Raw genomic sequence first — 22,210 nt, forward strand, 5'->3', positions numbered from 1 at the left:
CCTTGCTCAGAGAGACCCAGAACAATCCCAGCTCACAGGGAGGACGGGACCTGGCCTCTTGCTTTCCTCACTGGCCTGTCCAACCTGTCAATCAGGCTGAGCTGGAGTGTTGGCTGCTTTCCATTGTCACTGGGGTCTGTCAGTCTCAGGTCCCTGATTTCTCATGGACCCTTCCCCTTTTGATACTGGCCTATTTGAAAGCATGGAGCTGGCAAACCAAAAACTCCCACAGAGTATTAATAAGGGGCTAACAGTCCCCTTACACATGGGTTAAAACAGTTGACCAGTTCACTGTTTTATCATCCCTAGTTGTGATGAGCCTTACACTTCTAAGCCAACAAGAAGACTGCCCATCTCTGTAAAGCACACGCTCAGTTACTTCTGCATATGATATAGGACAGAGAACCTTAATTGAAATATAGCTGACGCCGGTGAAGATGGCAAATACCCATCTTAATTCAGCATCTGTAGCTAGAAACATCAGATATTCCACTGAGTAGCGTCTTCCACTTTCCCTGCACTCTCTCATTAATGTGGCTGGACAGTCCAAGAAGCAGACATGCAGAAGCTTACTTTTTCTTATGGTCAGCAAGGACACCAACTCTCATGTATAGTAGTCTAATTTGTAAGGCTTTCAGCATCACTGGCCAGGTTTGCCAAGAAATAAATGTAAGCACTTCTTCTGTGCAGTGTGGCCTCCAGAACCACCATATAGCATTATCACAACCTTAGAAAACTTTACTCAAAAAGCCAAAAACTAAAAAGTGTGTTGGGAAAAAGAAATCTATGATTACAAATGTGGAAGTTTACAAATAGCTTTGCAGAAGTACAATACACTGCAAAGTAGAAAACATATATTAAGTTTACAGTGTCCAGTGGGTTCCTACAGATTGTCCATTTAATGTATGACAGTTCCTTATTTTTCTCATTAATTGCATATGTATAAAATCACTGATGTGCCAGTAATATGAAGCAATGGTTTTAGTAAATCTAGACGAGTACATGAGAAACTGTCCTTGACATACAGGGCTCTTTCAAGCATGAAAATGAGACACATTGCTTAAGGTGCCTTTATTAGCTTGGTCTGAGGCAAATTTCCTTTATTTTCCTTTACTAGTAATACCAGAAAATGTACTTCACTCTGATCAAACAAAATACTTTATCGTGATCATAAATCTACTTTTTTTGTCTTCCAACTAGAACAGAAGGGCTTATATTTGGTTTGATACAAAAAATCTGCAGCACTCTGAAAACACCTGCTTTGAATCTATTAATATTTTCAGAAGTCTCTTTTTTACTTTACCACCAAGGGTGATTCAGATGTGATTACCAAGCTCTCTCACCCAATAGGTCACATTTGCTTTGAAGTGATTAAAGTTCCTATATATTCTAGGGAATCCTTAACAAGGTCTGAGTGGGTTTAATACTATGAAGTGAGCAAGTGAAACCAAATCATAACAAATTGCTGTAAACACGTTCTCCTTCTGTTGTCCTCTGCCTCTGCCCCCTCCCCTCCCCCCCCTCCCCACTTCCAACAGAACTGGGCAACGTTTTTTTGACAAACTTTTCTTTTTTTGGTGAAAAATGCAGATTTGGCAAAAAAAATTAGCAAATTCATGTAAATTTCACCAGCCTGTTTGGGTCAGGAAAAAATTTAAAAGTTTTCAAAAATAAAGTGTTTTGGTTTTGAAATGTTTTTTTTTTAAATCACTTTTTGTTTTGAAATTTACTTTAATTTAGTTCAGAATGGCTAGTGAACTAAAAAAAAAAACCACAAGTCACTGACCAGTTAGGAAGACACTTAGAAATTAGCGATGGCATGCAACACACACCAATTCATCTGATGAAATGAGGTTTACCCATGAAAGCTCATGATTTTATATAACTTGATTAGTTTCTAAGGTGCGAAGGACTATTCATTGTTTTTAAAGTTACAGAGTAACACAGCTACCCCTCTGAAATAAAATCAAAGGTTCCTTTGTCCAAAGTAGTTAACTCACTCATTTATCAAAAGTAATGCTCTTTTCACTAAAGCACTTAACCGTGTGCTTAATTTTAAGCATGTGAGTAGTAATATTAAAATCTGCAGAACTTAAACTGATGCTTAAATGTGTGTATCTGCTACATGCTTTGTTGAATCAGAACATACAAGGTTTAAAGTTTGAGAAGACTATTCCAATGGGACAACATTTCAAGTAGAACTGATTCATTAACAATTTAAGAAAAATTCAGAAATTTGTTTCCAAGACTTCTAAGAGAACAGGGTTTGTAGAGCATAGGCGTAGGTATGAAAGTGAGAGTGTATGGGTTTGAGCAAGAGAAATTAACCAAATATTTGAGTTTAGCTTTTTTTCCCTCCTCCTTCTGCCCCCTCTTTTCGATTTGCATGCATCTGACTCAGTCCCCCACGTTACCTGTGGATTATCTATGACCTCCTCCCTCCCCATGGGATGCTGGAGATGGAAAGTGCTGTACCACTTCTCCCACATGAACCAGAATTTGGTCCTAACAAAGGTAATGAGAAAGAGGTAAGAAGCAAAAGCAGTGTCTGCACTGAGTAGAAACAGAGTAGAGAAAACGAAAGAACCTTGATATAGTAGGAAAGAATAACAGAAGGAAATAAGTTTGATGGCAGGTTTGGGGGAAAAAAGCAAACAATGCTATTAATAACACTTTCTTATTAGAGCGGACTGAATATTTTCACCAAAAAGATCAGTTTTTGATTTAAATGTTTTTAACCCAAATTTTTTAAAAAATAATTCTCTCAACAAAACATGGTAGAACAAACATTTATTACAAAAAGTTTCATTTTGTTTCTTCAGAGATTTGTTTTTGATCTGGGGAGAGGAGGAGTTTAAAAGATTGTTTTTAAATTCTCCGTATTTCCTTTCACTTTTTCATTCCCTCCACACACATTTTTTGGAGTCAAAAAAAGCTCTAAAATCCCTTCCCTACCCATCCCAAAAAAACCCTTAAGACCATTTTTTCCCCCAATTATAAAGAAATGGCCATTTCCCTTTCTTTTTGGAGGGTTGTGGGATGAAAATTATATTCTGCTTGTTGACCAACCTACTTTTTCACATTCAAAGCATGAATGCTGTGCAATTACTCTTGTGTCTTGAGTCTGAAGCACACTTTCTCCCTGCCTACATAGGTGCAACACCATTTATGTCAGAGCCTGACATAATGACAATTTGTCATACTTAAGGAAAGCGCATGTAGCCCTGGCATTACCCTGTTGTAGTTAGGGATAATGGCATATGAAAGCATGCCTAGATTATCTGAGTATCTTGGCTGTTGCCAATTTCAGTACTTTTTTAATATAATTTTATTCTGTTTACCTTTCCTCATATTTTTATAGATCTTGCAAAATCTCAGTTCAAGAGAATGCTTTGTAAGAAGTAGCACCTGACTTGAAACCACAACTCTATGATCCAAGATGTTTCTGCATTTCCCTAGGGATTGCTCTGCTAACATTATTTTTGTTTAGATTATTATAATCCAACTAAAGATTATTTTTAAAATGTTCTTAGTGGTAAGAATATTGTAATGCAATGTTCTACACACACTCACACAATGTAGAGTACTGAACCACTGTAGTATCATGGCAAAATTCAACAATCTTTGCAGACTGTCCATTCATGTTTACTTCACTGGAAAGTATCTAAGATGAAATCCATAAGATAGTTATGCTGGTGCCATCTTCAAGAGCGATCTGATTGATTCTTCCACGCACACAGTCAAGAGAAATGGATACCAATGTCCCATTATGCACTTCGAAAGAAGAGCGGAGGGACACACTGGTCCACATACTTCCCTCAGGCATCTGACCTCCAATTTGCTGGCCAGCTGTTGTGGGTTGCATCTGATCACTAATCAAATGATTTAGAGTAATTTTTAGTATATTACATGAGTGTATCAGCTTTAAATTAAAAGCAATGCTGGCAACTCCTCTCGCAGTAAATCTGAAGTACTTCTGGGCAAGCTGTCCAGAAGAAACAAGCTGTATCTGTTTTTCACTGGCTGAGACCTGAGTGAAATCCAGTAATTTGTTTCTAACAGCTCCTGTAGGCAGTCCTGTAACAGACACTGTGGCTGAGATGGCAGCAGAAACTGCAGATGGGATCCAGATGAGGCTAAACATACTAATTCCAGAGCTGTCCCCAAAATATCGAACATTACATTGAGCTGGAGAAAGGATCTCAAAGCTAAGCAGATCCCCACTGTTGATTTTTGTGGCCCCGGAAGCAGATATGGATGTGTCTCTGTAATTTACGCCGGATTTATATACGTTCATTAATTCTCTATTAGTGCCATTCCTATTGATATAAGAAACCAAGTAAAAGCCTTCACGAACACACGTATGGCCCATGGAATACAGTGCTTGGTGAAAAACAAATTTTATTACTCCTGTTTCAGTGAACTTTATAGCTCTGCCATCGTGAGATAAACTTATCATGTAAGGGTCAGAAACAGAAGCTACTTTAAAAGAAGGTCGATAATTAGTTTGATAGTGCATAGCAGTTGACATCTGTGCATTCATTGCTACTGCACCGGTATCATGGGACAACCAAAACAAACTGAGTGGAGTATTAAGATCATAAATATTTAAGTCTTTACTTTGGTTGCAGAATTGATTTGGACTCTTCAGAAACAGAGAGAGAGTTTGGCTTGGTTCCACTTCTGCTGCACTACTTAAACTGGTGCTCTGAAAATATTTTCCTTCTGGTTGTTCAATACGAACACCGCTCAGTTCGCAGCTTTCCTCCTCGGTGTTATTTAATTTCAAGGACAGCTGGAGAAAGTTTCTGCAGTTGTGCTTCACAGCAAAATTGAAGTCAGTCCACAGCAAACCATGTTGCCTGAACACCAGGCTGTTATCTTCAACAGATATAGCTTCACAGCGAAGCTTTTCCTTTATCTTCAAGTTTAAACCAGGGTAGACCTGAGAAGTGCCAGACTTTGCTAAGGGTAAAATAATGTTTGCAGCCCATGATTCAGAAAGCTTGTTCTCACTGGCTGCTGAACAAACAGTGTCAGTGACTGCTGAGCAAGAGAAAGTTACCATTCCATCTTCACACTCTAAGCAAGCCTGGCATTCCTGCATTTCTTTATTAAAGAAATATTCCTTTCCACACAGTCCCAAGGCTGCATCTTTTTCACCAATTCCAAGGCATCGGAAGCCACCTGTTTGTGAGAAGTAGGAAGTTTTAGTGACAGGCACACTTTCTAAGAGATCACATGATGCAAGAACCTAACAGCTCTGTAGCTATTTAAAAGCCATTTGGCACCAACAAAGCAAAATAAGCTATTCAATATTATCACAGCACCCCTGATTCCAAGCCTGGCTCAAGCATTATGGCCTTGACAGCTCACTCCATTCAAGCTGCATCCAGAGTGGGAAAAGGGAGCTACATAGATCCCAGCCCCCAGTACATGCTGGGGCTGTTCTTGTGTAGCACACCAGTAGAGGATGAGACATAGTGGGGCTCTGCTCCACCATACCCCTTTCCCACATATACCTCTCATTCCCTTTTGGCAGAGGCTTGTGGGATTGGCTGGTACAAGTAGCTGCAGAGACTTTTAACTGGTGCAGAGTAGGGATGTAAAAACTCGTTTATTTGGTTAAATGTAGTATTAACACTGCGTTTAACAAATTAAAAGAGGGGTGGGAGGGCTAGAGCAGCCCCCGCTGCAGGCAGGGGCTGCTTCAGCCCGAGGCTACTCTAACCTGGCTGCTCCTGGCCCCCTCCACGGGGGCTGCTAGGGCTGCTCCTGCTGGCCCTTCTCACTGGGACTGACAGCTCCTGGCCCACACGGACTGGGAGCCAGCAGCCCCACATGGGGGGGTCCAACAGAAGTGGAGCAGTCCTCTGGGGGCTGCTCTTGGGTACCAGTTAACTGTTACCCAGTAAGCATCTCCCATTAAGAGCAGGTTGCCCCCAGCACCGGCTCTGTGGATCTCACCCCAGCCCCGGGCTACTGCCTCTATTAGAGGCAGCGGCGCATGGGCAGGCAAGGTAGGGGAAGCTTCCGCAAAGCAGCCTCTGTCCCGGGATGGAGGAGGGGCCCCTAGCTTCCTGCGCAGAGAGGCTGCTCCTCTGCATTTCACAGAGCAACCTGTCTGCAGCAAGCCTGGGCCTGCCACAGACAGAAGCTGCTCCGCAACAGCAGCCCCTGTCTGCGGAGGGTCTGAGCTCCCCGCTAGGAGCTAGTCCAGACGTCTGCACCGGGAGCTGGCTCCTCCTGCCACCCTGAGCTGCCGCCCGATACAGAGATAGCAGCACGGTGTAGCAAGGGGCTGCCTGGGAGTGGGGCCAAGAGCGCACTCGCTGCTGCACCCTCCCCCAGGGACTACTGAATAGTCACATAACCGCTAAGATTTTATGCACAACATCTAACATCTGTAATTTAAAATTAGCCTCTAACTTTGGATGCTGACCTCTGGCCTGAATTTTAGATGCACTGAGCACACAGCTGCTAGTGATTGACTCAGCTGGCATTGTGGGGCTTGAGCACACTAAATGGAGGAACCACACATGAATATTTACACCAAGAAGACTAATTGCTAATATGCTATCTACAGCCTTTTTGGAAGAGAGGGGTAACCAAAAACTTAAAAGTCATGGTTTCTGAAACATTTATAAAGCTGTGAATCTAAGCACCCTGAATGTACATCCTACATAGTACTAGAATAATCTTTATATAAAAAATATCTTGCCGGGTATCAGCTGAAAATTAATAATTCACTAATCATTAATATTCTTGTATTATGTACATACAGAATGGGTATTAAATTATGAATATATCTTGAAATTATTACTAAAGTTCACAGAAAACAGCTGTCAGGGTAATTGTTAAACAGATAATTGTGGGTGCTCTACCTCCTGCTCCACCCCGACCTGATCCCTACTCCACCTCATGCTCCGCTCCTCACCCTTTCTCCCAAGCCCCAACCCCACTTTTCCTCACGCAGTTCCACCTCTCCTATTCCTATTGCTAAGCACTCATTGATTTGTTGTTGTTTTTTCTATCAGTGCCCTAACCCTAGATTACCCAATAAGTTAGCACCTAGGTCATAGAAAATCTCTGCATCGCTCTAGGCCATGTAAGCAGCCCTCTAGGTATATAGATGCATAACACAGACTGATTAGGGCTCACTGCAGAAAGCACATTCCCAGTCAACAGCAGCAGCCATTTTACAACCCAAACTCTACCAGAGCTACTCAGCAGGTGGATCAAAGCCATGAAGAAGAGGCAGCTCCTCGTTTCATGGAGTTCTGTCCTGACTGGCTCTTTTCCCCCTGTCACATTAGACCTGTGCAGTTGACAAATTTGTTAAAGTTAGAACCACCTTTGTCTCAATTGCATGAAGCCTCCATGTCCAACTCCTGATCTCATGTATCAGTTCTAATTCCCATCCTCTTTTCCTTCCCATAGCAGACATCTGATTTCAATGTCTCTATGGATAAGTACACTGGGCTTGTGTGAACCAAGGGACAGTCTTCAACCAACATGTTCTGGAAATAGCAAGTTTCCCTTAAGGATTGTAACAGTTAACAACAAATGGTCTGGTAGCACTTTATAGACTAACAAAACATGTAGATGGTATCATGAGCTTTCATGGGCACAGCCCACTTCTTCAGATGACCAGTCATTCTTCAGATAACTCTGGTCATCTGAAGAGGTGTGCTGTGCTCACAAAAGCTCATGATACCATCTACATGTTTTGTTAGTCTAAAAAGTGCTACCAGACCATTTGTTGTTTTTTCCTGTACAGATTAACTCGGCTACCCCCTGAAACTTCTATAACAATTAGGTTATTGGGAGAAGGGATTCTCTCCCCCTCATTGCTGAAATGGAAAGGATGGAGAATGTTGACCCAAATTACTGCCAGTGATGCAGGGTCACCCTCTTCACCTCTATATGACTCATTATTAAATTGCAACATCCCCTTGCTTTCACCCCCATTGCTATGGAGTTTGGATGGGAAAGCAATGGGTGTGCTAGAGAAAGTACAAATTTTAACCTGATGGACCCCTCTCATTTCCTGGACAGACAGTCCTATAGCAGAGCTCATAACCAGTGAAACAGTGTGTGCAGGCTATGTAGTTCCTTTCTATTCTTGCTTGCATAATTGGCAGGCAAAGAAGAACCATCCTCACTGATTTAGTGTGTCCATTGTGTCTGTTAGACCCACAAGTATGAAGTTGACTGCCACGATTGGGAAGGGACAACTTAAGGTAAATGTGTTGGGCAAAGCTGGAGTGGAGAAGTTTAATAAAGCTTGTGGTCCTGAGTCACTTTGTGGCTTCTGAAAATACCATCCTAAGAAACTGGAGGTGAAAATTGGGCCTTGCTTCTCAATATTATTGGACAATACTATTGCTACAAGGTATGGCAGATACTGCAGAGGTGGGAGCTACAAAATATACTAAGATTAACAAGGTCAGTGACTGAAAGAGATAAATGACTTATTCTTCTACACCAGTTTGCCACCAGAGGTAATGCCACTGATTTCAATAGCATTACTTCTAATTTACAGCAGCCAAAGGAGATCAGCCCAAGACATCAAAGCAGTATGGTAATTTAAAAGGCAAACAGAAGTAAGTGGAGCACCTGAGGGTGTGAAGAGTATTACATGAGAAGCAGTTCATTGGTCTCCTAAGAATAATTTTCATTCTTACTGCCTACCTATCTGTGCCAGGTGCCTTTTAATTAACACAAGGATCCTAAGCACATCAGAACTTTGCTCTTCATTGCCTTCTTGTTCTTCTGCCACTGAAGATGTGCTTATATTCATTAGTCACAGTAAGGCAGGAACTTACCTGGAGTATTCAGGCATTTTACTCTCTCACCACAAATGTTTGGAGATTCAATGCATTCGTCTCTGTCCTACAAATCACAAGAATTATATTCAATTTGCTTTTAATGAAATGGCTAATATGGAAACTTTAAAACAGGAAACTACTTAGCTGGAATTCCAAGTGAAAACATTTTAGTTCAATTATATAAAGCATCCAGTTTTACCGTATCAGTTTTGCAAACTGACAGCCAAATAACTGTACTAGTTTTAATAATTTTGTAAAATAAACTAAGGATGCTGAAGTGTGAGAGTCATTTTTATGTAACAGTATTAACATTAATCAGTTGGCTTCCACAATCATTCTGCTGAGCTGGTCTTTACACAAAACATCTCTCTCTGACCTTGTATCTTCCAAATTCTCTCTCGCTACCATATCCTTTTCTCCCCCAATTTCCTGCTCTGTCTCACATTCCCTCTGGGTTCTCTGAGTCCTCAACTTCCAACTTCTGACACACTGCTCCAGCAAGCTTTTCCTCAATCTTAATCGGTCTGAATTTCCAACATCTTTCCATCCTTTGGGTCCACAAACTGTCATTTTTCCTTACTGATGTTCTCACTGAATCACGCCATTTCTCCAGAACTCATCCATTCCATCCCTCCTCCTGCCAGCCTTCACCAAAACCATGGTCTGAGCTCTAATGATCTTGTCTTGACTAGGACACCCTCATTCTCCTGGCCATCCAAACATCCATCATATCCCCCTTTCAACATGCCCAGAATACTGCCACTAAAGTCATTTACTCTTACCTTGTACTGAGTGTCCAGCATCTTCTCAGTTTCCTCCCTTCAGTTCTGTGCCAGCCCCATTAGCCTTAAACACTATCCATGCCTTCCAAGCCATTTATAACCTGCCTCTTACTTACCTCTCTGACCTGGTCTTCTTTCATTGAACTCCTCACCCACTTAAGTTCTGCACAAGCTGCATGTCTAACAATACAACCTACATTTCTCTTTAGTTCTCACCTCTGAGACTTACCATGCCTGATCATATGGCTGGAACCATCTCTATGACCTACTGTTTTCACCCTCTTCTCCATGTCCCTCCTTAAAATGCACTTCCCTAAAAAGTCCTATAAACCACAACCAAACACTAAGTTATTGGGGAAAAAATGCATAAATTGTGAAACTAACCAAAAAAATCAAGCAATTTTATCACTGTTCTCCTATATTTCTACAACAGTTATTTAAGTTTTAAACTCTCTGGGACAAGGGCCTGGTTTTCCTATATGCCCCTAAAACACCTAGTATGCTTTTGGTATTAGAGACAATGAATTGCTGCTAAATATATTTCTTAAAGCATATATCTTACAGTTAATACTGGTGAACCTAAAAATTCTATACTTGGCATGGCATAGAACACTTACACTCAGAATAAGATCTCTCTCTCTCTCTCTTTCCTCTTTTTGAATAGCCCCAATCTCTGCATGCCTGACAAAAGTGCTTGATCAACTTAATAAAATACACAGAATAATATTTCACCTGGCAAATCCGATCAGTGTTTGCAGAACATTCAGACATTTGGAAGAAGCCAGCAGGGCACAAGGTGCATTTTTCACATTGTGATGGTGTCTTTTGGAAATTGCAAAATTCATCACTTTTACAAAGGCCACAGTCCAGCAAAGACTCACCAACATCAATCACTTGTGCATCAACTTCTACTTTATGCACAGCGTATGACTTCTGGAGATGATTTCTGACCTGATTCTGAAGTCCTTGAAGCAGAGCTTCAAAATAATGTTGAATATCCTCATGTAAACTCTGAAATGACATTTGCTTCATTGTGTTGAAAAGCATGCCATACTGGACTTTTATCAGATCCATTTGCTCATACATTTTTCTTTGCTGTTCAAGAATTTCTCGTTGCTGGTTAACCAGTGCACTCTGTTGTTCAGAAAGTTTTTGTTGCAAATCCACAATTACTGTCTGTTGGCTTTTTAATATTTCAACAAATTTATCTTGGCCTTTTGCAAGCTGCAGTTGTAATATTAGTGCATCTTCAGATGGAACTTCATTTTCTCCTAAAACACAAATGGCTTATTACTTTTCCTGACAAAAAGTAGTTTTCCAACTTATTATATTACCTCCTCAAGGAAATCCAAAATTCCATCAGATCATCTTTTAATTAAACATGATTTCATTACATTTCAGCCCTACTTTGAAGATCTAAAATGTAAGAAATAACTTGCTATAAATGTATTAATATGGAAACTTGAGTACAGAAGCTAACATTAAAACCTCTTTAGATATATCTTCATATGATAATTGACTTTTTAAAACTTCCCTCTGAAGCTGAAACATTTATATTAACAATACAAAGTAAGAGTTTCAAATGCAATAATCCAAGCATTCTTCTGGCTTTAATAGTAGCATTTTAATAATCTACTATGTTTTATGTATTTATCAAAAATACAAAACTGATCAATATTTTGTTTCCCATACTTAAAAACTAGGGGACCCAAATAAACTTACACACAAATAACTTTATGCAAGCAATCCCACTGAATGCAAACCATGAGTGCAGGACCAACTCCTATATTAATCAATATATCCACTGCTTTATTTCAATGAAATGAGGCTGGTTGTTTCATGAACAACATTTATAGTCATGCACAGGGTTAAAGTAGTGGGAAATCAAGCCTCATATTTCAGGACGTAAGTTCACCACCACAGAGTCAGGAAGGACTTTATCATCAACCATACAGAGTGCTATTGTACATGGAGAGAGAGTACAGCAGGGAATTGTGTACATATAGAACACTGGAAGAGGCAGTGGTCGGACATTATTTATGGTTACTAGGATTTTCTTGTATTTAAATGTATTGTATTCCTTTATCTCCATCAATATAGCAATAATTTTATTTTCATTTTTAAGCATTCTGCCAAATCTCAACTTGCTTTAAATGTGTGAATCTATACATGCACACAAAAATCTTTAGGCAGCTAGCATGCTGAAATTACAGCCTATCATGCTGACCAGCATTGTCTCGTCGTTTCTTTGCATTCTTCTGTCTGCTGCTGTCTGTCTCATCTTATACTTAGACTGTAAACTCTATGGGGCAGGGACCATCTTTTTACTCTCTCCTTGTATAACACATATAAAATCTACCCTTCACAATAATCCTCACAAATTTATATTCCTTCATGCCTTAGCCAACTGCCTTCACTAATGCCCAGGGTGTTTCCAGTATGCTCAAGAGGTTAATAAATCCAGATTCTGGAGGACCAAAGTATATTAAAAAAATCTTAAACTGCCCATAGTAGCCCAGAGAATCACCTCGCCCACTCCTCGTAACACTCCTACCAAACCGACCTCCCTGGAGATGATTCATAATCCAAATAAATGCTTCGTCAAAAAGATGTCACTTAATAGTCAAGGTCGTCAGATCCTGATGAACTGCCAAAGGAAAGGAGTTCTATAGCCCAGGAGCCAATACCAAAAACATTTTGTCTCTAGTCCGTTAGGGCTCCAAACTAGGGATGTAAGCAACTAGTCAACTACCCTAAAGCATATGCTTATTGGATAGTTGAGTAGTGGCTCCCCACCCCCGCTGCCTCTGTCAAAGAAAGGCAGCAGAGGAGGGAGCAGGAGCCAGTGCTGGGGGAATCTGGCTTAAAAACCAGTTCCCCCCAGAACCATCGGGGGGGGCAGGAGAGGCAGAGGCATAGCTAGGACTGGGCGCAAGCTGATTCCCCCCAGGCCCAGACGCTGTACCTCTGCTTTTTAATTGTATTAAGAACCGCCAGACTCGTGCCTGGTCCCAGACACTGCGCTTCTTAATACATTTAAAAAGCAGAGGCACAGTCGGAGACTGGGGGTGACGCAGGAGCGTGCCGGAACAGCTAATTCACGGCTCACTCCCAGTCCACCCGCTGCAACTCTGCAGTTTCCCTCCTTATCAACTAATCAAGTAGTCAATGGAAATTTCATTGACTACTTGATTAGTTGTTTATACCAATTTAACATCCCTACCACTGACACAAAGGGTACGTCTACACTACAACGTTAATTCGAACTTAGTTCGAATTAGTTAATTCGAACTAAGCTAATTCGAACTAACGCGTCTAGAACTAACAACTAGTTCGAATTAGCGTTTTGCTAATTCGAACTAGCAAGTCCACATTGAGTGGACCCTGAACAGGGCTTAAGGATGGCCGGAAGCAGTGCCGGCAGGGCATCAGAGGAGGACTTAGAGCGTGGAGATGCTGTCTCAGGCTAGCCGAGGGCTGCACTTAAAGGGTCCCGACCCCCACCCCGGACAGACAGTTCTAAGGGGTGCCCCGCTTGCAAAGCAGTCCTGGCTTGGAGTGCCCGGAGTACCCACACTGGGCACATCACACCACTCGGCCATCAGCCCGGCTGCACTTGCCGCAGGCTGCCATCTGGGGAGAGGGGGTAATTGGGGGGCTGCAGGAGAGCTTCCACCCCCAGAAGCCCGCAGAGCCAGCCCAGTCCTCCCCATCGGGGGCTCGTACCCCATTCCTCCCTCACCTCCTTCCACTTACCCTTCCCTAGCCCCCCTTCTTATTGATGTACAAAATAAAGATAACGTTTCTTCCGACATTGACTCTGTCTTTATTGAACAAAACTGGGGGAGATTGGGAAAAGGAGGTGGGAGAGGGGAAGAGAAAGGCTGGGAGAGGGGAGGGCAACTAACATGATCAGGGGTTGGGAACAGGTCCCATATGAAGAGAGGCTAAAGAGACTGGGACTTTTCAACTTAAACAAGAGGAGACGGGGGGACAGGATAGAGGACTCTAAAAGCAGGAGTTGGGTGGAGAGGGTGCATTCAGAAAAGTTCTTCATGAGTTCCCCTAAAGAAGGACTAGAGGACACCAAAGGAAAGGAATGGGTAGCAGGCTTCAAACTAGTAATAGAAAGTTGTTCTTCTTCAGAAAGCAAATAGTAAACCTGCGGAACTCCTTGCTGCAGGAGGCTGTGAAGGCTGGAACTAGAACAGAGTTTAAAGGGAAGTGAGATCAAGTCATGGAGGTTGGGTCCATGGAGTAGTCTTAGCCAGGGGGTAGGAGTGGTGTCCCTGCCCAAAGTTTGTGGAAGGCTGGAGATGGATGGCACGAGACAAATGGCTTGGTCACTGTCTTCAGTCCATCCCCTCCAGGGTCCCTAGGGTTGGCCGCTGTCGGCAGACAGGCTACTGGGCTAGATGGACCTTTGATCTGACCCAGTACGGCCATTGTAAGCTCAGGGCCCAGGGTCGGGGGTCTCAGTGGACCCCCTTGATTTTCATGCACACCTGCTCCTGGGTGGCCAGGCTGGCAGCTCTTCTGCCCTAGCCGGCCACTTTCCTGTGCCTAGTGCGGAGATCGTGGACAAGGTCCACGATGTCCGCACTAGCCCAGGAAGGTGCCTGCCTCTTGCGGTCCAGGGCAAGCTCCCGGGAGCCGCCAGCCTGGTCCCGGGAAGAGGGGGTGGGCTGGGGGACATCGGGTGGGTGGCTCTGTGCCGTGCCAGGTGCAGGGTCTGCTGGCTGGATGCTGGCAGGCTTGCACCTGGCATGGGCACCGTAGCCAGCCCGTGCCCCTTTAAGGGGTCCGGGGCCGGGAGGGGGGCATAGAGTTTCCCTGGTGTTGGCCAGAGTGGCCACCAGGGAAAGCTGGGGAGGGCTAGCCTCCCACTAGTTCGAATTAAGGGGCTACACACCCCTTAATTCGAACTAGTAAGTTCGAACTAGGCTTAATCCTCGTAAAATGAGGTTTTCCTAGTTCGAACTAAGCGCTCCGCTACTTCGATTCAAATTCGAACTAGTGGAGCGCTAGTGTAGCGGCTATGAATGTTAGTTCGAACTAACGTCCGTTAGTTCGAACTAACATTGTAGTGTAGACATACCCAAAGGGACTTAGGTGCTACAATGGCTAGCATTGTCATACCTTTTAGGCAGCATGATGCTAAGGTGAATCCACAGCCCAGAGTTAGGTAGGCAAATTTCCTGTACAATGCATATGGAGAGACAGGTGCCTAAGACTGGAATTTACAGAAGCCAACAAGCTGATATGGGAACCATTGACACTAAGAAGGTAACAAAAAGCTGAGAAAAGAGATGGGGGTTAATCCCTGCTTCACTCAGGATTCAGCACCACAAACTCCCTCCTGGAGTCAGGCAGAGGGACTTGAATCTGGTTCAAGTCCCAGATCCACTCATTCAGAACAGGGACTTGAATCTGGATCTGTGACATCCCCATGAGTGCCTTAACTACAAAGTTACTGGCTACTCTGGAATGGAGCTCTCAGTCTCTCCTGTACCACTTTGTATAAATAACTATATATTCATTGGACCAGAGCGAGACTATCACCTGAGGGTTAGGATATCCACTGAGGCCATGGGAAACCACGTTCTAGTCCCTGCTCTGAATCAGAAAGACCAGAAATGTGAACCCGGGTATCCCACATCCTAGATGAGTACCTTATTACTCTGAGGTAGGAAGGTGTCTGCCTGGGTGTGATTCCATCCTGGACAATATTTCATTAAAGTGGAAACATTCCTGCCAATAGTTCCAGTTTCAATGAACGGGAATATTTTGCTGAAAAATCCCCAACCAGCTCTAGTGTCTGTTCACTTTGATGGTATAACTGGATCCTGAGAATCCTCCATGACACATTTTCCTCTTACAATGGTTTTGCATCAGTACAAGTCACCTTGCCTGAGTAAAGTTTCTCTAGATTTTACTTCAATGTGAGTGGAGAATAAAGCCCTATGTCTTTCTCCTGGGAAACACGATTTTGACCCTTTGTGCCATTCCTTCTCACGACAGCAGTGGTTGCTACAATCCAGAGACAGGGCTAACCTTACCATGAGGCGAACTGAGGTGGCTGCCTCAGGTGCCAGACTGTGGGGGGGAGGGGCGCCAGTAGGGCCCAGAGAATTGAGATCTTTCAAAGTTTTGGCCCAAGCGAGCAGACATGGGGGCGTCATTTGAGCTCCTCTCCTCAGGTGACAAAATGTTGTGGGCCGGCCCTGTCCAGAAAAAAGCAGTGCTACTGCGGGATGCATGTATGTAATGAATGATCCCACCTTCTCTTCCCACCAGATGTAGTTACCAAAAGACCTAAACTCTACCCCTTCACTACACTTTGTGTGTGTTCCTACCAGTGAACAACCGTGTTAGGGCAACAGAATGCTTGTATTTAAAACAAACAAAAATTAAACAAATTGATCTTGTTTGCCAATAGGATTCTCAAGCTGTTGCATCTTTACATAGAGCCAAGAGGTAGGCTGAAATATCCTTTTTTTCCAATCAAATTAAACAGTGGGTGCCAAGATATTATTACAATTTGTGCCTTAGCTCTATGCCAACTAATAAGGGGGTTCCCACCAATCAAGAAAGCTTTTAATCATCATATGCCCAATAAAAAAAATGCCCAGAAATTATTCAGATGGTATCTTCAAAAATGTACTATCCTAAATAGTCTGAGCCCTTTGATTTTTCTCCAGGAGTTTGGCGACACAAAATCCCTACTTTCCATCAATCTTGACAAAGAACGTGGAACGTGTAATAAAAATGAACCATTCTACTCTATTTTTATATCTTTCAGATGAGACATTAACAAAAGTCCTTACTACTCTGTGGCCATTTAAAACGCACAATACTTTTTACTGCATGAGAGTGATAAACCGAGAGATCTGGGAGAGATTTTAAATCAAAGGGTAAAGTCAAAGCAGAAAAAGGCAATTTCAATTGGATATAACATACTTCACCTCCATACCAAGATGTTGTGTACCATTAAAAATTTGACAAATTCCACCTTAGAAGTGGCTGACTTTCCCTGGTGGTACTTTCAATAATACAGTTTTAAAGTGGAGTAGAATCCTTCCGCTCCATAAATGAGTTATCACTTATTCTTAGTCAGTTTATCAGTGTCTGTAGGATTCTGATAGGCCACACTAATTGTGTCTAATAACTAAGTCATTCCTTCTGGATGAAGATGTATTTCCACACCACTCAGCCCTTCTTTGGCCTTACTGTAAATGTCACAGATCAGAAATACCAGCTCGTGAAGCTATGTAGAAAACTTTCAAACCTGGTAAGAAATAATTGTGTCCAGCTTCCTTTTCTGCTTACCTCATTTGAATGTGGAGAGTGGAAGAGGAGACACAGTTACCTTCCCCTTTTTCAAAGACTAGGGGGACATTTTCAAAAATGGCTACAGACTTGGCACCCAGCTCCACGCACCTTGGCTACATCTACACTGGCATGAATTTCCGGAAATGCTTAAAACGGAATAGGATTCCGTTTTAAGTTTTTCCAGAAAAGGAGCGTCTACATTGGCAGGCTGCTTTTCTGGAAAAGCCCTTTTTCCGGAAAAGCATCTGTGGCCAATGTAGACGCGCTTTTCCGGAAAAGAGCCCCGCCATTTTCGCGATCGGGGCTTTTTTCCGGAAAAGACTACTGGGCTGTCTACACTGGCCCGTTTCCGGAACAGTGTTCCGGAATAAGGACTTATGCCCCAGCGGGAGCAGAATAGTTTTTCCAGAATAGCGGCTGATTTTGTACAGTAGAGCATGGTTGCTTTTCCGGAAATTCAAGGGCCAGTGTAGACAGCTCGCAGCTTATTCCGGAAAAGCAGCTGATTTTCCGGAATAAGTGGCCCAGTGTAGACACAGCCCTCGGGTCTAATTTCCAGAGATGTGGAGGCTCTTCAGCTCCCTACTGACTCCAGGTGGAGTTGCGGGCATCCAGCACTTCTGGAATTCAAGCCGAAAGTGTCTTTAATCTGGTTCCTCCAATCCCAGGGGCCAGAAATCCTGAAGGGGAGTTAAAATACTCAGCTTGCTCCTTTGCTAGCTGAGAGCTAGGGGACCTGCCAAACACTGGGTGTTCCAAGTCGGCACTTGGGCTCGTAGCCCTGCCAAGTCCAGGGGACTAAACACTCTGCCCACAGGCCGCTGGTGCCACCCCTCAGCAGGGGCCTGTGCAGTCCCTACGCCCTGGGGCTGGTTCTCCCAGCTCACACCTACCACACGCCAAAGCCAGCACCCACCTGGTTTGAGGTCGCAGGTGAGCTGCACGCCCAGCTCCGAGGCCGGGTAGGCCAAGTCTTCAGCAAGGGACTGCGCGGCTCGCTCTGCCTCTCTGAGCAGGGTGGGCTCCGGGCAGGCCTCCCCAGACTGGGCGCACTGAGCCCTGCTGCCCGGCCGGGACTTGTGGCGGAGCCGCGGGGGCAGCTTGCATTCAATGCCCTTGCAGTCCCGGCTGGTGCTGTTGGGAGCCGGGGCAGCGCAGTCTCCTACCCGGCACGTCTCCGCAGCGCCCCTCGTGGCCGGGGCAGGGAGCTCCGGGCTGAGCGCGCCCGTGCTCCTGGGGGCGGAGGCGGGGAGAGGCGCAGGGTTCTGGGCGCTCGGCGCCTGCATACCGCGAAGGGGCGTGGCGGTGTGAAGGAAGGAGCGGGACAGGCGGCCGGCTCTGCCCGAGCAGCGGAGCCCCAGGCACGGATGTCTGGACGGGTCTCTACCGCCGCCGCCACACAGGGCGCCCTGGCAGCCGTCAGCTCTGCTGCCGCCGCCTCCCCCCAGCAGCGAAAGGCAAACGCCCAGCCAGCAGCAGCAGCCAGCCCACCGCAGCATCTCCAGCCGCATCTGCAAGAGACAGAGACGGGTCAGAGGGGGGGAGCAGCCCCTGCACCCCACTCGGCGCCCCGGCCAGCAGTGTTTGCCTTGTAGCAGGCGCGCGCCCCTGGCAGAGCCAAGTATAAAACGCACCCTCGCTGCTAGCTAGGCAGAGTCACATTTGCTCCCTGCCCGATCTCTGCTCTCCGCCCCCGGCTGCACGGAGCTGCCCTCCACCCCCATATGTCCAGCCGCCTGTGTCAAACCCCAGCAAACTCTCTCCGAGGTGGGGCGCGGTGGGTTGGACGGGCCGCCGCGAGCAGCCAGCGGCTGCTTTACCCGAGCCAAGGCGCGGAGCTGCACTTGAGAAGGCCCCGCTCTCTGCGGCTGGTGGCAGGGGCCAGGCGAGGAGCGGAGGGAGTTTCCTTCCCTGGCGGTGGGGCCTGACCTCCTCTGAGCCTGGAAGAATGTTAATGCAGAACATTCCTCAGGCTTCATTAGCATCCCACCTAAGCGCCTCCCTGTCGCTCCGGCGACTCCTCCGCCCCCCGCGCGAGGGGGAAAGACACCTCGTAAAGATTGCACCGAGTAAAGCTTTGGTTTTATCCCGCGCGGACTTGCACGCGGAGATCCCATGAAGACAACAGGAATAAACCCCCGCGATATCCATGCTTCCCATAATAAGACAAAGCAAAAGCAAAGACTGTGATTTTGACCTCAGGAGCTAGCACAGGAGTGACATTTGACTTTCTTCAAGATTAAAGGCGACCTTTAGCTATTAGTAACTGGAGAGGAGGGGAGGAGCGGTTATCACTTTAAAGCAGTGATATTGCTGGAGTTAAAGCCTGTTACTCTCTAGCTTAAAAAACTCTACCTTCCCCTCCCCATCCCAGCAAAGCATTTAAGAAGGTGTGAGAAGCAGTGTACCTTTCAATTGCTCTATGATGTGAATAACTCCCAGATCTTATCTCTTCCATGTGTCATAGAAGGAAAAAGAGCACATTTTCTTTCCAAGAGTGTGGCCACTTAATTGTCAGTTGCACTTTTTTAGTTATTGGAGTTGGCCACTATAAAGGTACAGTGAGGCTCTATATTGGATACAATCATAAGTGTATGCAGAAAAAACAATTATATATTAACTCGTAGTCTTCAGACTTCTTCCTCCCCGACTCCAGGCACAACACTTTTATATTGACAGAGGTATAATGTCTTCAAAATTAAATAGAAGAAAAGAAAGCGGACCAGGGTCAAGCATTTTTTCCATTTTGGGGGACATGTTTGAAAGTTTATGTTCCAAATTTCAAATCTGTACTCACTCTGACTGATCTATTGCTTTGTCTTCTTAAGGAAAACCATCGAACAATGCCATACATGCACTATGGGCCTAATTCAACTCCAGTGACTTCTGTGAAAATGGGATCAAGTTTAACATTAACCCAGGGAAGGCAACTGGATAGCAATGGTCAGCAGCCTATTAAAAGGCCTGTTCTAGAACAAAAGGCTGTAATCATAATAAGAAATATTATTCTAGAAAACTAAATATTGCACAAACTGACTATACCTGAATGGATGGATTGCACCCTCAGCAAGTTTGAAGATGGCACCAGTGAAGTCTGTCACCCGCCCTGAATTGAAATCAACCGCAAAACTCCCATTCATTCATTTAGGCCAGGATTTCCTTCTACGAATGTTTGCAAGATATGTGTATATGTCTATTTTGTCCTGCAAAATACACATTGTTTCTAATATGCCCTTTCCTTTGTTAATGCTCTTCTTCATTCTGCTTTTTTAAACCTTGAACACAAGTATTTCATGTGATTCAATATAAATTTCCTTTGTCATCAACAACATTTTCCAGGTCATGTTTACTCTGGATTTTAAAAAAAGACAACAAAATAAGGTGTAATGGAATGGCTGTGTATCTGGTAGCATAAGGACTGTGGTCCTATGAAGTACAGGGATGATCTTGCAGCCTTTAACACCTACTTCCAATAGACAGTATTCATGTGAAAACTGAATTCTAAGTGCTCAGAATCACTCCAGTGACCTTTGATGATGGTTTGTAAGGGAGTTGCAGGGAGTTTGCAGGTTCTCAGAATAATTCCACTTGCACACCACTGCACATTCATGATGAGGGCAAATTCTGCTCTTGGGTCACACCAATGCTAATCCAGAGCAGCTCCACTGAAATTAATGGAGTTACTCAAGATTTATGCTAATATTAATTAGTGCAAAATTCAACCCCTAATTTTTATCTGTACAATGTAGTTTTATAGGTTGCACTGTGATCTTTTGAAAGATAAGTATCATGTTCCTAGGAGTTACTGTGCAAATGAGATTGTGTGATATTAACAGAGCAGCATTAGTGTTTGTGTTAAGCCTCTGAGAATGACCAATAGGCTCGTAGAACTGGAAGAGATCTCAAGAGGTTATCTAGTCCAGTTCCCTGCACTCTTGGCAGGACTAAGTATTATCTAGACCATCCCTGACAGATGTTTGTCTAATCTGCCCTTGACTATTCTTTCCAGGACTCTGAGCAGGTTTAAACTGAGATGAGTGGTTTAAAGTTTAATAAACATGCCATGTGTTTGAGTCTGACAAACATGACTCCTGATGCACCTACTTAGCAGGATCTGTTGTCCGAAGCTATATAATACTAAAAATAAACCAATCACTTCTTCCAAGTCCAGTGAAATTGCACAGAATATTTATAGAATAATAATAAACAGGGCAGAACAGATACTTAATGGTTAAGAAATGTTTGCTTCATTTAAAATGGTAGAAAAAGCTCTCACTGTATTGCCGTGTGTCCTGTATTTGCAGTATTGCTGTAGCCATATTAATACCATATTACCACCTCACCTACTTTGCGTCTCTAATATACTGTTTACCCTGATACATACGCTAGGTACTATGTACATCAAGGGCTTAAATTTAGCCAGGGCTGCATGGAGCAGAGCTCTGGTAAATATTTTCCAACCCTCTGGGTGAGCCCCAATGCACTCCAGGGGATGAAGGCCTAACCAGGACAGGGAAGGTGAGGCAGGACTGAGTCTCCGGGAAAAAGGATATGAGAATTTAAGCCCTATGTAAATCTTGGCATCTGAGGAGCAGTGGCATTGCACTGGAGAGTAGAGAAGTTATAGCATGTCCATCCAAACCCCCAGATTATGGTGACCTGGCTGACAAAGAACATGTGGTCTTAGTATCTGGGTTCCTCCTTTCTTCCAAGTGGGGATAGACATACTTTAGGGGGCTCTGTGGCAGCTGCCTCAGCCATCCTCTGGATGGGATGGTCCCAATGTTAGCCCCAGGCGGCCTCTGGAGGATCACTTGGGTGGAGGGGCTAGTGCAAGGTGGCAGCAGAGGTTGGTCCCCTGGGTGGTGCAGGGCTCAGGGGAGTGGACTGAGGCAAAGCAACTCTGCTGGGAGAGGACGGAGCAGAGCAGGCTGCTAAGTTGCTCCAGCTCTTGCCACTGTAGTGAGTGTTCGGGGGAAGGACCCATGCTGCTTCCTTGCCTCAGTCCCTTCCCCCCAGTTATTCCCTGAGGTACAATGGGGGCTGAGCAGGGGCAAGAGGTGGAGGATTGCTTGGGCCCCTCACCAACCTAGGGATGGCCCTGAGTGGGAGGAGCTAGGGCTTCTTCTCCCCAGCCTGACAAAGAGAAAGCTGGGATCTGTGGCATCAGCAGTCTCTGCTTTCCCCAAAGAGCAGGAGTCAAGAGGAGTTGTGGTAAGATCCCTTCTCCCAAGGCAACAGGAGTAGGGAGATACCTGTGCCTGG

General features: G+C 44.4%; 1 protein-coding gene across 2 annotated transcripts; it reads right to left on the bottom strand.

The window, feature by feature from the left end:
• Positions 1-1,145: 1,145 nt before the first annotated feature.
• On the bottom strand, positions 1,146-18,883 carry LOC142827367 (uncharacterized). Of its 2 annotated transcripts, none has more exons than XM_075922545.2 (5): positions 18,766-18,883; positions 17,862-18,456; positions 10,346-10,884; positions 8,829-8,895; positions 1,146-5,187 (listed from the first exon to the last, which is right to left on the bottom strand). In XM_075922545.2, the coding sequence occupies exons 2-5, from the start codon at positions 18,454-18,456 to the stop codon at positions 3,665-3,667; spliced, it is 2,724 nt and encodes a 907-aa protein (XP_075778660.2). In that variant the 5' UTR covers positions 18,766-18,883; the 3' UTR covers positions 1,146-3,664. The 2 variants fall into 2 exon arrangements, with proteins under 2 accessions (XP_075778660.2, XP_089632870.1); XM_089776744.1 differs by lacking the exon at positions 18,766-18,883 and adding an exon at positions 18,580-18,759.
• Between the last annotated feature and the right edge of the window lie 3,327 nt (positions 18,884-22,210).

Source organism: Pelodiscus sinensis, chromosome 2 (genome assembly GCF_052426305.1).
Source record: "Pelodiscus sinensis isolate ZL-2025 chromosome 2, ASM5242630v1, whole genome shotgun sequence".
NCBI classification, from domain to species: Eukaryota; Metazoa; Chordata; order Testudines; family Trionychidae; genus Pelodiscus; species Pelodiscus sinensis.